At 36.7% G+C, this 16,809-nt stretch overlaps 1 protein-coding gene across 3 annotated transcripts in view; it reads right to left on the bottom strand.

Annotated features, from left to right (window-relative positions):
* USP13 (ubiquitin specific peptidase 13) overlaps window positions 1-16,809 on the bottom strand; it is a 1,684,661-nt gene that overhangs the window by 364,270 nt on the left and 1,303,582 nt on the right. For all 3 annotated transcript variants that reach the window (XM_044070383.1, XM_044070384.1, XM_044070385.1), the window contains exon 11: window positions 2,894-3,019. In XM_044070383.1, coding sequence (XP_043926318.1) covers window positions 2,894-3,019 — 126 coding nt within the window. The remainder of the gene's footprint in view (window positions 1-2,893; window positions 3,020-16,809) is intronic.

Below are 16,809 nucleotides of genomic sequence, written 5' to 3'. Positions count from 1 at the left end.
TCACAGACTTTCAATCAATAATAATATTATATACAAAATGAGTACACAGCAAAATTCAGAACATAGTAAAACTGAATGCAGATAGGGTAACATTAAAAGATCCAATCAGAGTGATTTGAGAAAAAATATATACACACAAATATAGATATGCATAAAATGCAGTGCAATCATACATATAAAACAAATTGCTATACACATGTGACATATATGCATATAAAGTGTCACATTAAAAGGATGAGGAAAGTTTATTTAACATATTCTATTATTCATGATACGAGATGGTAAGTTACCTAACATTGTCATGATAGCAGTTGCAGGTAGATTCAGTAAAGGAATGTTCTTTTTTTGTACATTTTTGAAGCTTTTAATGGTTTCTAGACTTCTGACATCTGTAGGCAGTAGCAGGTCCCAGTCCACTGTCATATTTACAGCAGTTTTAAATGGAGGGTGTACTAAAATGAAATTATTGTCCTGTGTACTTCTGAATACAAAATGGTTATCTTGTAAATGTAGTTTCACTCTTAAAGGCGAGCAGTGACTGCTTATTCTGTAACCCAATGCCGCTGAGCATTTGCTATTTGCTGAATATGCCCAATTAGAAAACATTTCTGATTGCACATGCTCCATGATAGTCTGTAATTTTTTTTCAATTTTTTTCCCCTTTACTGTGACTGTGAGTATCTTAAAGTAATGTAAGTGCTTGCAAGGCATGCTTAAGTTAAACCCTGCTTTCCTGGATTAGACTACTTATAATGTAGCTGCCTTTTAGGGTGCCCAGTTTGCATCCACATACTCATTATTACATTTTGAGAATGACCCTTGCCATGCATGCAACCGGGACATGCACAATCATTGCTAAATGTTGGTTTGGGAGAAATGTGGCAAAAAAAAAAAATATATATATATATATATATATATATATATATATATATATATATATATATATAAACCAATGCAACACTGACCTTATGGTTTTTTTCTTTTTTTTTTTTTTTTTTTTTGAGAGAATTGCTGTGGATGAGATTTTTCAAATCCTGAAATGGAACCTTTTAATGACAGCACCTCTTTATAAAATACAGCCTGAATTTCTGCCAAGGCTAACTGTAATATGACATAACACCTGCAAGTTGACACGTTCATCAGATGCAAAACTTAAGCTATAACTTCAGAACTAACAACATTATTTTTATGTTTGGCCACAGTCAGTGGCTAAGCATGAATAACACACTTACCTTTGATGCTGGAAAATCAAAAAGACTGTGGAGTCTATCCCCAGACTAAGTCAAAGGATTAATTTTCCAATACTGACTGCAGTGCAACGCAAGGGGTTACTTCACTCCTACCTTTGTCATCTTGCGGATTAGACATTATACTGTGGTCCCATCTGCTAAAGTTGGTGGTACCTTATGTGGATGTAAAATATCCAACAGCAGTTATCAAAAAGAGTTAGTCATTTCACCAGTGTCTTGACCAAGCTTTCCCTAGCCAGTATGAATATCAGGTCTCTCATGAAAACATGATACAGGGTGACTGCCTTTTTACCATGTACTGCCAAGTACTGTCAGTTCTCCATCATTAAATTCAGTTGCCTTCTCTTTCAATTTTATTTATTGCCTAGGACATTGTGTGCAAGAAACTCAGCATTATTAGTAGTATTACTAATACCTAACTTACTTAGCCTAAATGGTATCTGAATGTAGTCTTCTTTGTATGTACACAGTCCTGTAAATATCACTGCTGCTATCTTCATGACACATCTTACTTCTGTTATACACTGCATTATGTGTTGCCTTTGTTCAGATTTAGAGTTTCATTGTATAGTGCACAATGTAACAAACCTGTTATACATGTCTACCATGATTGTCTACAAATGCTTTTGTTATCTTTGCCACTGAGGTCTGGGTCATTGCTGAAAAGGGTTCTTGAACCAGTTTGCTTAACCCAGTTAACAAATGTAAATAAATAAGAGTCCATTGGACTAGTGGGACTAATCTCATCAACAAATTATAAACTAATAAATAAATTCTGCTTTCAAGCACTTGTGACACATCAGTTGCTGTAATAAAATTCATTAAATCTCAAGTTAAAACAGACAACTAACTAGATTAGGTCCAGGGAGTCCAGACTGATTCTAAGCATCCAAGATTGAAGATAGATACCAGTATCTGTTGATGGTTGCAGAGGGGCCAAAACATTGAAAAAAATGTTACTAACAAACTTCATCCTGTAGCCCAGAGTTTGATTCCCTTCAATTTCCATTTGCTTATTGTGCGTATTGAAAAACTCACTTAAAGTAGACAGTGTTATTGGGTCATCCCTGAAAAACAAATTGTGCCTGCTGGATTTCCTCAGTTAACAAATAAATAATTCTCCGATTACCTGCTTAATCCAAATCAAGGTCACTGGACATCTGGGGCCTATCTTGGCACACACTGAGCACAAACTGGACAAATTAAATCAGAATAGGGTGCCAGTTCATTGATAGGCAAGACTGGAGTCACTCACACTCAGTCACACATGGTACGCACATATACACACAACCTGGAGGCTTGCCAGATCACCAGAATCATGTTTTTGGGATTTAGCAGAAAACTGAGGCACCTGCCAAAAAACCCACAAGGACAGGGGGAGGATGCGAACACTTCTTACAAATGGTACCCCAGCTAAGAACCAAACTAAAGAACCCAACGCTTTGTTAGCATTGCTAGCTGCTGTGTCACTGTGTGGGCTCCTCATCCCAAACTGTATTAAACTGCCCAAGTTACATGACTATTTCATTGATAAACTTCACAAAATTCAGACATGTAATAAATAGAGCAATACAAGAAGCAATTCGGAAACCATTATCAAGCTTTTTTTTTTTTTTTTACAATGAAGCAATAAAATGACTTACCTCTACCAGGTTTATTACGTGTAAAAAAAACTCTTGTGCATCTTGTTGCCTGTTTGATGAAAACTCTGGATGATCCTTGCCAACCAAAGCTTTGAACATACGAGGAGAAATTTCTTGTGGCTGATACTGCAAATAAGAGGAAATGGAACTTATCATTATGAAAAGTAAGGCACAGCACTGTGTAGCTGTACTCTCACTTGTAACAAGATTTCTTTATAGATGATAGTCCAATAATATGGCAAACTCACTCATAAGAATAAATTTTAAGTAGAGGCTGTATGCCAGATACGTTAAGTAACACCTGATAGGAGGTAGTTTAGTATAGTAAGTAAGAAGCTAGAAAATGGGGTCTGAAACCCAATATCCTCTATGTGCATATCATGTCATCCTCTCAACATTTCTCTATTTCCAGGTCACTCCTGTAAAGGGCAAATTCATTTACACCACCAATGAATCTCTGGAATGAAAAAACAGACTGAATGATGACAGCTATGCAGAGCCATTTTTATGATACAGAGAAGCTATAACAGAAAAAGCTGGTAACCGTAGGCCCATCAGCTTTCCACAGTAGGAGTGTCTTAATACAATCAATACTGCAGGAAAAATGTGGGATGTTATAAACTGTTGAATATGTAAAGCAGAAAGGGGTTATGGGGGAGCACAGCATGACAACTAAATCCAGCTGTTTCTGTATATGGGTGACAGAGGATCTGTACCAAAAATGGAAAGAAAACCATGACTTTCTATGAGCGTTGGTACTTTTCCATAAAGACTGGACCTATATAATATTAGTTGTAAGACCTTAAAATGGTAAAGTAGATATTGTTTAGCAGATGTTGCTGGTAAACTAACACTGATCTAACAAAAAAGATAAAGGGGAATACCTACACAATGTCTGGTGGGGGTGTGGTCAAAGCAGAACCAGGTAATAACTGTTGTCTTTCTATGTGACACTACAAAAAATTAGTGTTTTTTTTTTTCTTTCTGCAGAACAAAATTTGCCTGGAGCTAAACACAGGTAGGTTTCTGCAAAGCCACATACATGGGGCTTCTAGGAGTTTTCTTACCTCTACAAGCAATTCTACCTAGTGAGTACACTCCCAATCTGATGCAGGGTCTACTACATATCCACATTCTACTTCAACTTTTACAGGATTCTTGGGGTCTTATTACTTTACAAGGAGTTTTCTACATTGCACTGGTAATCACATTCTCCATGAGGGTTTAGTGTGCCTGCCCCCCTTTTGCAACTCTCATTCTGGGCATCTTGGGGTGTTCTTACCTTTGCAAGCAGTCCTATCTTGCACCAGCAGTCACATTTTCTGTAAGTGTTCAGTTTGCCCACCTCCAATTTCATGCAAAGAACACTACATTTCTAACTTATTTTGCAACTCATTAGGTTTCCTGCAGTTTACCTACCTTTGCAAGGAGTCCTACCTTGTATTAGCCATCATATTCTCAGTGACTGTTCTTTGTGCCTACTCCTAATCTGTTACATTGTTCACAGCATATCTTTTTCAACTCTCTTATTAGTTTTTGAGGGATCATCTTACTTTTGCAAGCAATTCTATCTTACATTTGCAGCCCCATTTTTCCATAAGTTTTCAGTGTGCCTTCGCCAAACCTGATACATGGCCTACTACATATCTGCATCCTTTAGCATGTCTTACTAGGTTTCTCAGGTTCTCTTTCCTTTGCTAGCAGTCCTACTTTGCATCAAGGATCACATTCACCCTAAGTATTCAGTATGCCCACCCCACTCTGATACACGGTCTACTACATATCTACCTTTACTGCAACTCTTATTGGGTTTCTTACCTTTGTAAGAAGAACTACTTTGCATCTCTACTATTAAAGCTTCTGCCCTAACAAAGTATGCTAACATATATAAAGGGAACACAAAATCTAAAAGCTTTATTAATCCTGACCTCTTGATACATTGTGTGTATTGGAATGAAGAAAGTGCAAATATGTGCTATATATTCTGTCATGCCCGCTACAATTAATGTAAAAGGGTATACATATTAGGCTTACAGTTGAGGTATCTGGTATGCAAAACCTATTGAGACAGACACACCTTTTGACCTGGGCCATGGCTGAAAGGTGTGATTGAACTAGCCCATCTACCCAGTAAACAAATCAAATCAAATAAATAAATACATAAACAAAAGATTACAGGGGAATGGGGCAAATGAGTGATCGAACAAAAATAATACAAATGATAGTCTGTTGGTTTCACTGGAAAAAATACAACATAACTGTGACAGTCAGTGAATGACTGCTGGTTCCATGTTTAGTTTTACAACAGTCAGGTAGTTTCAATATCTGCACAACAGAAGAAAAAGTATCACACGGATAAGTAAAGAAACCCTTCTGCACCTGATAAGCTTGTGTTTTATTTTATAAATGCTAGCTGTACAAGTATGAATCTTAAAAAAAGAATACAAAGTATCTAGAGCAGAAAGGAGCAACAGATAAGGAAAAAAATGTGATGCTCAATCACAGTCAGTCAGTCACACACAGAAGGTACCCAAACAGGAAATGTAGTGTATTTTTGCCTGTGTCAAATTGAATGTCAAAAAATAATACCAAAGGAAACAGATGGTTAGAAAAGTCCAGTTCTTGACACCACCACTCGAAATTAAACATAGACAAAGCAGGGAAACTTCAGGTAGGACAAGAGGCATGGTGCTTAGTGAGCAATAACATTTTAAAAAGACAAAACCAGGAGAATAATCGGACATCAATATCAAACCAGAGGGATACAGGTTAAGTATAAGAAGTAATTCAAATGAGTGGTGGTCTCCTCCAAATAACAGACACATTCTTCCATTGATTTGTAAGAGAACCTTCATTGATGGGGCTGGGGGTTCATCTTCTCGAACAATCACCTTTCAGAAAAAGCCTAAGAAGTTCCACATCCAGAGACATAACAAGTATGTACCATGGCCTGCCATGAAGTGATGTGCTATTTGCTTAAAAGAATACACTGTTCAAGACTAACAAATCATCCCCATGACAACAGAAAAGTAGCATTAATGATTCTTACACTTATACTATTAGAAAAGTGTATACATAACATGCCACACTGGGAACTCAAACAGCAGAGGCTGGCTAGAGAGATCTACATTTGCAAAGGGTTGAGGGAAGAGCAATTCAGGTTCACTACCTCATGCTTCAACTGATAAACTAAGACTGTACCTGCTACTCTAACATCAAGAAACATCTGTGATGGATTCTTGGTTGAGCTGACCTCAAGAAGTAGCCAAAAGGGTGCAAAGAGCCACAGGACTAGCTTAGTCATGTTGTACAGCTTTCAGAAAGAGTCCTCTCCTCCAGAGTCACAACTGAGACAGTAATGCTAGGTGAAGGTGTGCAAAGAAGTGGCTGGGGTGATGCTGACATTCATGTAGCAAACACTGGAGGCAGCCACTTTTCTAAAGCAGAATTTGTCAGTGGATGATTGACCACCTGATGGCAAAAAAAAAATTGCACCTACAGCCTACTTGGACAATCATAGCTGGTAACTAACAGCCTTCCCCCTTCCTGAGTCACAGGCCATGAACATAACGGCCCAGCTCCCAAAATTTGTGCATCAGTTTCAGGAAACACCTGAACTACTGGTTTATATCCAGGTTGTGAAAGGTTCTCTCTCCCAGTTTCTGCCCCCTCACTACAAAAAACAGCGGACAAATTACTTTAGGGGCAATTTTAAAACCACCTTCAAAGGAAATGTGGGTTCTTTTTTATAGGGACCCTTTGTCTTTGAAAAAAACAAATATGGTTAAAACACACAACAGTCTGAAACTCTGAGAAACTACATTTAAATGTGACTGCCACCTGGAGAAGAAGAAGAAGAAAGCATTTTCCACAAAACAAACTTCAACATCAGTGAATTAGCTATCTCAAATGGTGGACAGGGAAATCTGTCAACAATGACGTTCAAATATCATAGAGAGAAGGGATTATTCAAAGTACAGAGATGCAACATCTCTTTAAGGAACTACCTTGCCAGTCATTGCTGACACACACTTTTGCCCTCCACAAAGTCATGATACTCAGTGACAGCTGATGCATGCATCATGACCATAAAATCACTGAGGATTAATTCATATAAGTGTCTTAGTCAAAATTACCTGCATGCCCAATGAGCAGTATGGTATAGGTAGAGATGTTTTCCACATGGAGATGAGGCTTGCTAAATTAATGCCTTCCTAGCACTGTAAATAATCTCTGAAACCTCAGCTGATGAATCAGTTAGATCAATGGGTCTACATAAGAATCCATGCCCTATTCTGGGGGTGTTTGTTTTTTTGTTTGAGAGTTTTCATTAAAACAAGAAGGTGTGTAATATGTGACATGGGTTCAAATAGAAACAATTGTATAAAAGATAAAACTGTCAAATAGGTGTGTATGCATGTAACACAAAAGCTGAAACTAGACATTTAAAACATATCATACATAACAGGTGAGAACAACAATTTCTTATAATGGCAACACTTTCCACATTATCTCTGAATATGAATGGTCTCACAGGTATATACAAAAATGAAAGAGTAGTGAACTATATTAAGAAATGCAGAGTGCAAATAGTTATGCTACAGGAAATACATTTGGAAAGAAATGAGCATGTGAATTTGGTAAAGAAAGAATTTCAGGATGGTTATTCAGCAGAATATCTAGGACAGAGGAAAAGGGGATTACTTACATTAATTGCTCGAGGAGCACCAATAGTGACAGAAGAAGAAAAAATATATTAACGATAGATATGTACCATTATCAGCAGCTACTGGCAAAGGAAGCAGATTACACTAGCATATTTTTATATTCCACCTAAAACTGCCACAGTGGAGCTTATGAAAATTCTTGGAGAAGTAATCAACTTTAAGCAAGGAACATTACTTATACTTGGGGAATGGAATTTTATTTGCAACAGTGAGGATGTATCTGAGAGACCTACAAAGAGAAAATATCAAAAGGGTGTAGATTTGTGAAGAAATTTATGAAAATATTTGGTACAGAAAATGTGAATTCAGTAGTAGGAGCTCAGAGAGAATTTACATATTATTTGCCGAGTTACAAAAACTGGGCTAGGCTACACAGAAATTACATTTCACAGGAATGTGCATTTAATTGAAAGTTTTGATGTGCATCCAATAACTATTTTAGATCATGTGTCAATAATAAACTAAAAAGGCAGGTATTGAAAGAAAAGGAGACCGTGACATTTCACCACCTATCTGTTAAATCAAGAGGAATTTAAATAATGGGTATGGGAATGTATTCAGGAGTTATTAGGGAAGATGGAAATTTATTCAGAAAGTATAGCTAGGCAGTGGGATAAAATGAAAAAAAGTGAAGTTCAAAATTACGGTAGAAATAAAGGAAAAAGAGATGTGGTTAAGAAGTAACATGTAATTATTCAGAGGGACTGACAAAGGTTAAAGTATTACATAAGGGGGGAATCTCACATAACAAGAAAGGTGCAACTAAAGAGAAAATAAGGAACTACCTGGCTAATTTGTATGAGTTAAGAAAGATTGCTGTTAAGCAGCTGTGTTTTGATTATAACTCCAGAGCACAAAAGCTTTTAGCACAACGGCTCAGGCAACAAAATGTAGAAAGGGTTGTTGCCATGCTTATGGAACCAGTAACAAGGAAAATAACCAGTCATCCTGTAGAGGTATTAAAAATATTTTTGAAAATCTGTGTAAAGCAGAGAAATGTGGAAATCAAGAAAAAGTACAAATGGAAATGTTTATGAAACAAATATGCCAAAGTTAGAGGTAGATAAGGCTCAATTATTAACAGTTAGAAGTGGACGAGATAAAAATTATGTATAACCAATCTACAGGAAAGTCTTAAGGAATCAATGGCATCCCTGTGGAAGTTTAGAAGCTAGGAGGAAGAAAGTGATAAAAGATCTGGAAAGTTTTAATAGTATTTTAAAAGGAGGAGAATCACCTACATCCTGGAAGAAAACTGTGGTGGCCATAAAAACATACCATATCCAGTTTCATATAGACCCATTTTGATTTTAAACCATGACTATAAAGTTTTTATGTCTATACTGACTAAAAGAATGGCAAAGGTGATGCCAAAATTGACAGATATGGATCGATGTGGTTTTGTGGAGGAGAGGTAAACATTTGACAACAATAGAACAATGATAAAAAGGAAAGCAGAATATAAGAAAATGCCACTGTTGTTGGTGGGTCTTGATGCAGATAAAACATCTGACAGAGTAAGCTAGGATTTCATGAGTAGGACAATGGCAGCATTTGCATTCCCTGACACAATAAGGTAAAGGAGGACATATGAGGGATAGGAGGCAAAAATTAAAATGTTGGGGTTCATCTCTAATCAAGTTCTGTTTGAACAGAGGAAACAGGCAGGGGTGTCCTCTTTCCCCTTTGTTATTTGCATTATGTTTAGAACCACTAACAAAAATAAATAAGGGACTGCGAAATTCAAGGATATAATTGGTATGATAATCAGGAAAAGTTGGCTTTATTTGCAGATGATATTATTTTGCACCTGATAAAACCAGAAAAGGCCATTTTAGTGTTGTGAAACATTCTGAGACACTTTCAAGTTTTTTCGGGATACAAAATTAATGAAGACAAAACAAAGGACAAAGCTGTAAACCGTGTACTCGCTCACAAATTGGTTCAGCAATATCTATATTTCAGAGGACATGATAAAATGAAGTACTTAGGAGTATGGGTTAAAAAGGGATTCTGTTAGCAGCTAAGGCTATGGGGAAGAGACTAAACAAAAGATAATGCAAAAACTATGTTTTATGGACATGGATAGTAAGATATTTAAGCAGTGAAAACATTTTTATTCCTTTTAGTTTTATACACAGGTCAGGCATATTTTTATCAACCAGGGAAGAAGTTGCAGATAGCAATTAATAATGAGTTGCAGGATTTTATTTGGGAGGGGAAGAGACAAGCGGAATAGTTTTATCCTTCCAATAGAACAAGGTGATTTGGGATTACCTGACTTGAAGGGGTATTTCAGAGCTACATTGTTAAGACTCTTACTTATAGCACAAGCAGAACTGTGATTCAAAGTGGAAAGGGATGAAGAAGCTCCAGAAATAAGGAGAGATTGGGATTTTGGATGCAGATCCTTACGGAGAATAACAACCATACAGAATATTCATAAAGCAGTAGAAAGTATTCTAAGAACTAAGAAAAAAGGAATGGGGAAAGGAGATTCTGCCAATAGAGATAACTGCAATTAGTGGTACAGAAAACGGGCAACAGTAGACTGGAATTTACTGGAGAAAACTGGCAAATGAACTAAGCTATTGGGAGCAAATAATTAGAGAGGGAAAAGTAACAGAATGGGGACAGGTCATGAATACATTTGGACTGCAGACTAGAGACTGCCTCCCCTAAGCAAAGAGAAAGGAATAGGGGATCCTAAGTGGAACAACAGCACTGACAGAGTTTTTAGTAGGATCTAGAGCAGAAGCTGTTGTCAGAAAAAGGGATAATAGGGCGTATAAAATATTGCATGACAACTATAGGAACTAATCAGGGATTGGGAAGAGAGGGTCTATATCAGAAGATCGAAGTTTCAAAACTTCAAATCTGATATGGTCGACACCATATGATCGAAGTTTTGAAATGTCAAATCTTTTAACAGAGATCTCTGTACAGCACAGAAAGGGAAGATTTCCCTTTTCTGTACAGTAGTGCGATCTCAGAGTTGGTATATTTAAGTAGCGGGAGGTTGCGGGGTGCAGCCCCCCACTTGGGGGGTGCAGAGGGGCTTGCCTCCCTGCTTAGAGTGTTTAAATGGTTTGTTTTGTAGGTTGTGTTTTATTACATTTTCATCGTTTCAAAACTTCAATTATATGGTGTCGACCATATAAGATTCGAAGTTTTGAAACTTTGATCATGTAATATAGACCTGGGAAGAGAGAGACTGGATAAGCAATTTACAAAGAAACAATGGGAGGTATATGTATGACTTCCAAATATGCAACAAAGTCTAGAAGATTTATAATTTTCCTTGGAAGTACAGCTATTTTTATACTACAAGCAGACTCTGAAGAATTTTTCCTCAGGTACATTGCAAATGTTGGAGGTGTGATGAGGAAGAAAAGTAATTGGGAACATATTTTTGAAAGTGTAATGAGATGGCAGACTTTCAAAGTTGTAGAAACGAACACCTAAATTCCACAACGAAGATAAAAGCAGGCTTGCCAGATTATACTAAGTAAAACAATAAAAAAAAATGCAAACTGGCACCATGACGCTATTAAGAGCGTTAACCTTTATTGTATACATGCAAGAAAATTTTCACTATTCAAGGCTTCTTCAGGCAAATGGTTTGAAAACATCATCAATCTCATTTAAATGGATTTCAAATCATGTGACAAAAGCATCTCAACTAAAACATAATTGAAACCATTTAAAAGGATATACATGAAATAAATAAAAACTAAATAAAAAAGTTATGAACACAAAAACATTTCATACAATTATAACACTGAATAAATGAGTTGTTAAAAAATGACACTATTTCAATACAATCATGGGTTTGATATATTTATAAAACTCAATTTCTATTTATTGCATGAATTATTTTATTTTGTTATGTATTTCTTTCAGAACAGGTTTAATAGTAGTACTTTCATTTAAACTGGGAAACTTGTGAGCTTTAAACTGTAGCATCCATTTATTTTCTAAAACTTCAGAGTGATCTAGTTTTTACGCTTTAAACATACTATCCATTTTACTCAAACAGATTTTCTTGACATCAGATTAATTAAAAATACTAATGGATTTATTGATACTACTCTGTTTAAAAAGGATATAAAGAAAAATACTTACACAAACATATTATGCACCCCCACATACTTTAATAACAGTTAAAATTCAATTCACTAGTGTAATAAAGAAAATATGGCTAAACAAATAAATTCCATGGCTATTGATTTTCTTGATAGAGGTTACAGTAAACACAGATACAAGGATCAATTATGCAATTAAAAAATAAATGTGATGATGAGATATACCCTATTTTTTCTAAGGAAAAACAGTTTAAGTACGGTAAGTAAGGAAGTAAAACTAGTAAGGAAATGAAACTAATTATAAAAATCAAAATAGCACTTTGAAATTTAGATATTTTTTACCATTTGATATGAACACTGAAAAAATTCAACAGATAATTAGGAAACATTGGCAGATGTTAAAACATATACCAGCTTTTAAAGATACTACTACTGGCAATTTAATCTTTGGATATAAGAATTTAAGTAACGTTAAACAAACTATGTTATAAGGAGCAGGAGAAATATGTTCAGAAATATAAAGCAAACATTTGACATTCAAAAATGTCAAAATTGTTATTTTTGTAAATATATTTATACTGAAGCTCAAATTATATCCTGTTACATAAAAAGTTTACTATCTTAGAAGTCAATGGACCTGTAACACTACAAATATTATATACATGTGTAAATGCATTCTTTGTAATGCATTTTACATAGGTAAAACAAACAGTAGACTCAAAGATAGAATATGTGAGCATTTGTTAGATATATGAAGACAGCTTGATGCCCTATATAGACATATAAAAGACACATGAATTTAGATTTTTTATCCTGCAAAATGTTTATGAAAATATTAGAGGTGATATATATATAATCGCACTGAAGTTTTAGAAAATAAATGGATTCTATGCTTTAAAGCTCAGAAGTTTCCCAGTTTAAATGAAAGTACTACTATTAAATCTGTTCTGAAAGAAATACATAATAAAATAAAATGATAATTCATGTAATAAACAGAAATTAAGTTTTATAAATATATCAATCCCATGTCTATATTAAAATGATGTCATTATTAACAACTTATTTATTCAATGTTATAATTGTATGAAATGTTTTTATATGTGCTCATAACTTTTTTTACTTAGTATTTATTTATTTCACATATATCATTTTAAATGGATTCAATTAAATTTTAATTGAGATGACTTTGTCACATTATTTGATATCAATTTAAATAAGATTGATGATGTTTTCAAAATATTTGCCTGAAGAAGCCTTGAGTGGTGAAAGTTTTCTTGCATGTGTACAATAAATCTTAAAGTTCTTAAGAGCTCTGTGGTGCCGTTTTTTTATTTTTATTTATTTTTTTTAACTGTTAGACTTTAAAAGTTCCTTGCAAACTATTCTGTTAGAAACAGTAGGTGAGCAAACTTGTGCAACTAAAGAAATTATTTTTTTTTTTTGAGCTGTGATACAGAATCAGAATTGCCCAGACATAGTAAGGCCTTCCTGAGATTCGTTCTGGTGGCTGCCAAAAACACAGTTACTAGAAAATGGAAATGAAAGTCTAAACCAACCATACTAGAAGTAGTAAATATGGTAACAGAAAGAAAAGAACTGGAACTGGGATCTTTACAAAAGGGTAGGAGCAAATTACGTATAGAAAATGGGAATTGTGGGAACAATACATGCAGAATAATATTTTGGAGGATGAATGAGGTTAAAGGGAAGACAGGAAGTAAATGATCTATGCAATGTTCTCTATAGAAGATTACATGTAATGTATAATGCTTGGAAATGAAAATATGTCAATATGGTTTGTTTTCATTTACATAAATGCATGATTGCCTATTGTCATAAGTGACAATTCAATAAAGATTTTTCTTGTGTTTTAAAAATAAGAATCCATGATCTATGATGAAGCAGCTATCCTAAAATGCTTTCTGCATTACTAGGAACTTGAGTGCTTGAAAGTACCCCTTTGTCAGTTATCAAGGATAAGAGAGCTGTATTTTTAATTTCTTGAGCTTTGTAATGAGATACAGAATTACTTGAAAAGGAGAGAATGAGCACAGAAATCTCCAGTACCAAATGAAACAAAGTGTCCACTGCCACCTCCCTTGCTTAATGCTTATTATGGACAGCTCAGTGGTGCAGTGGTAGCATTGTCACCTCACAGCAAGAGGTTCTCCAGTTCGATTCTTGGCTGGGGTACCGTCTGTGTGGAGTCTGCCTATCCTCCCTGCATTCATGTGGGTTTCCTCCGGGTGCTCCGGTTTCCTTCCACGTTTCAAAGACATGCTTCTGGAGCGTTTTTCCCCGGGCGTCCGCTGAAAATTGGCTTCGTTCCAAGTCAGACTTTCCCAGTAAACAAATGTTAAATAAATAAATAAAAACATAAATAAAAATAAAATAATTCATTATGAATAACAAGAAGAGGAGCATGTTTTCCTGAGTGGTGAACAGTCTACCTCTTAAGTGTCCCACTTCTAAAAGACAGGCATGACCCTCTGAATCTGCAGCTCTGAAACAGGGCTGCAGAAATGCCTCAGATAGTCTATCACGTAATTCATTTCCTGGGAATATGAACCACTGAAAGACTGATGTAATCTATCTATGGCTCAGTTCTAGACTAACAAAGCCTTCCTGTGCATGAGTAATGACTTTCTGTCTGTCCCCTTGCATGTTCAAGTGCAGCATAATGGAATGTCTGGCTGGCTGGCATGATGAGGACAAATCATCAAAGCAGCACTGTCGTTAATTTATAAGAGACAAAACTGCTCTTAGCTCCAAACAGCTGATAAGGAACCCCATTTCTAGCAGAGATCACATTCCCTATGCCATCTAGGAGTCTAAGTGAACTTTCCAGATGGCAAGCAAAGCTTCCATCAACAAAAGGATATGGTGCAATCATTTAAGCCCCATCAATAAGGGGAATGTTTTGCCCGAAACTGCCACTACAAAAGTTAAGAAATCTTGGCCTGGGTGAATTGAGAGTAAGTCCCTAAACAGTCCCCTGCATCCAATTATTTAATACAGCATGCTGAAAGTCTCACAACTTCAGGGTAACTCTTGATCTTTTGATGAAATGGCCCCTAAAATAAACATGTCTCATATAATTGCACAGTTACCCTAAGACTTTCTGATGGTACTGGCTGCAGAAAGGGAAGATCCACTAGAAGGCTGGTAGGAACTGTCCACCACACCAAGTGCTGAAGGCAAAGATCTGACACCAATAGAAGGTTAATAAGCATGTGGCAGTTCTAATGCTAATGATATCACATGGTCCACTGCATTATTAGTAACTACAATGGCACCATGAATGGGGAGTGTGATCAATTCAAATAACTGCAGCATGACCTGAGCCTGGACTCTAAATTATGTCTTCAACCAGAAGGCCAGCCATGAACTCCTGATCCCTCTCTAAGTGTAGGAATAACTTGTCACTTGAGAATTTCCAACTTCATGGCAATAAAGGAAATTCTCTGAATAGAGGTTATAGATGATTTCCTCCAGTTTATGGTACACTCCCAGAAACTGCAACCACAGGACTGTCCCCTCAAAAGATATTTCTGGACAAGCTGTAGATGGAGACTGCAGAAGCCCACCATGTTGGTAAAGGCATTTTTGAGATAATGTACCTGGAAGGATTCAACCAGCAACTTGGTAGAGACTTTAGGCACCGGGTAAAGCCGAAGTGACAGCACTTTGTAGTAAAAGTGATACCCGCCCAGACAGAGCCAACATCGCTCCTGTGTGGACTCCAAATAAAGATGTGGCAACTGGTACTCATCATGTTCAGTGACACCATTCAGCTATATGATGGGAATGACAGCACAAATTTCTAAAGAGTGATCTTCTAAAACTGACTATGACTGATATCCTCAATGAAGTTTTTAAGGCAAGAATAGTACAGAACTTGTTCATCTTCTACACAAGTAGATAGATGTAAGCATAATACCCCCTGACCCTCTCCTGAAAAAGTAGGACAGCTTCAACAGCCTCTCTTACTGGTACTGTCTGATCCAATCCCAAGATTTCCAGTGAGATGGAATGATCTGCCAGTAGGGCTTTTTCTGAAGAAGAACCTGTGATCTCCAAGAAGTGGTCGAGACTGATTACATCTATAACCTACTGTACTTGGCCCTTTGTGATGCTTCAAAAAGCCACAGTAAATCCAATGAAGTGAGCCTTCTCCTCACATGCAGGGCTACATTAGAATCAGGGCAGGTGTAGAGTGAGCACTGCCATCATCTTCTTGGGTACATTAGCTTGACTGGGGGGGGGGGGCAAATCTTGTGATGGTTCAAAGTTGTCCTTGAATGGAAAGGAGACCTCTTTCACTTCTGCTTAGAAAAGCAATAAGTAGAACTAAAAGGAAGGGGATTACAAAAGGCCTCAAAAGAGGTGCAGACTCAATACCTCCACAGTAGGTTGAGTAGCTCCCAGTCAGGCTAGCCAAAGAGCAATTCCCAAAGAAAAAGGCATTTATAATCTTGATCCTGAGCTCCTCCTTCAGTAACAGGCAAAGGAGATATGTGCTGGACAGAGTATTGCACCACAACAATCTAGCACCATTGATAAGTTTTCATCAAACATCAAGCACCTGCCTAATGCCTAGCCCTGACACACAAGTTCCGGAAATTAATTCTCCTGAGAAACCTACTTACTGGTCCAAACAGACTTGAGAGGCTGCCCTAGGAAAGGAATCCTTGGTCCAAAGTACTATTTGTCTTTGATGAGGTGACTTAAGAGACCACTCCAAGATAAGGTTGGTTGACCTTAAGCTCCAGCTGTTTAACCGGGATCAGAGTAGAGCCAAAACTGAGGGATGCACCCCCTGAGATGGGAGGCCTGGGGCAGATCTCCTTCTGTCCCCCTCTTCTCACCTTCAATGGTGGATGGGGAGTGGTTCAAGTCCTCATTAGCTGTGGGCAAGTTCAGCATTTGCGGAGACTGGACACTAACCATACCTTTTTTTTTGGCGAGGATCAGGACTCATCCTGCTGCTTTTGCCTGAGGCTGCATGAAGGACCCTTATGCTAGTTCCTATTTGACAAGTCCCTGAAAATTGACATATTTTTGGTCACAAAGTGCGCTGAATGCATCAACCAGTAGCACTTTT

The sequence above is a fragment of the Protopterus annectens genome, chromosome 4.part1, assembly GCF_019279795.1.
Source record: "Protopterus annectens isolate FY-2018-M chromosome 4.part1, PAN1.0, whole genome shotgun sequence".
In the NCBI taxonomy this organism is placed as follows: Eukaryota; Metazoa; Chordata; order Ceratodontiformes; family Protopteridae; genus Protopterus; species Protopterus annectens.
The sequence above is the reverse complement of the archived record's forward strand: the minus strand, read 5'-3'. Positions and strand labels throughout refer to the sequence as shown.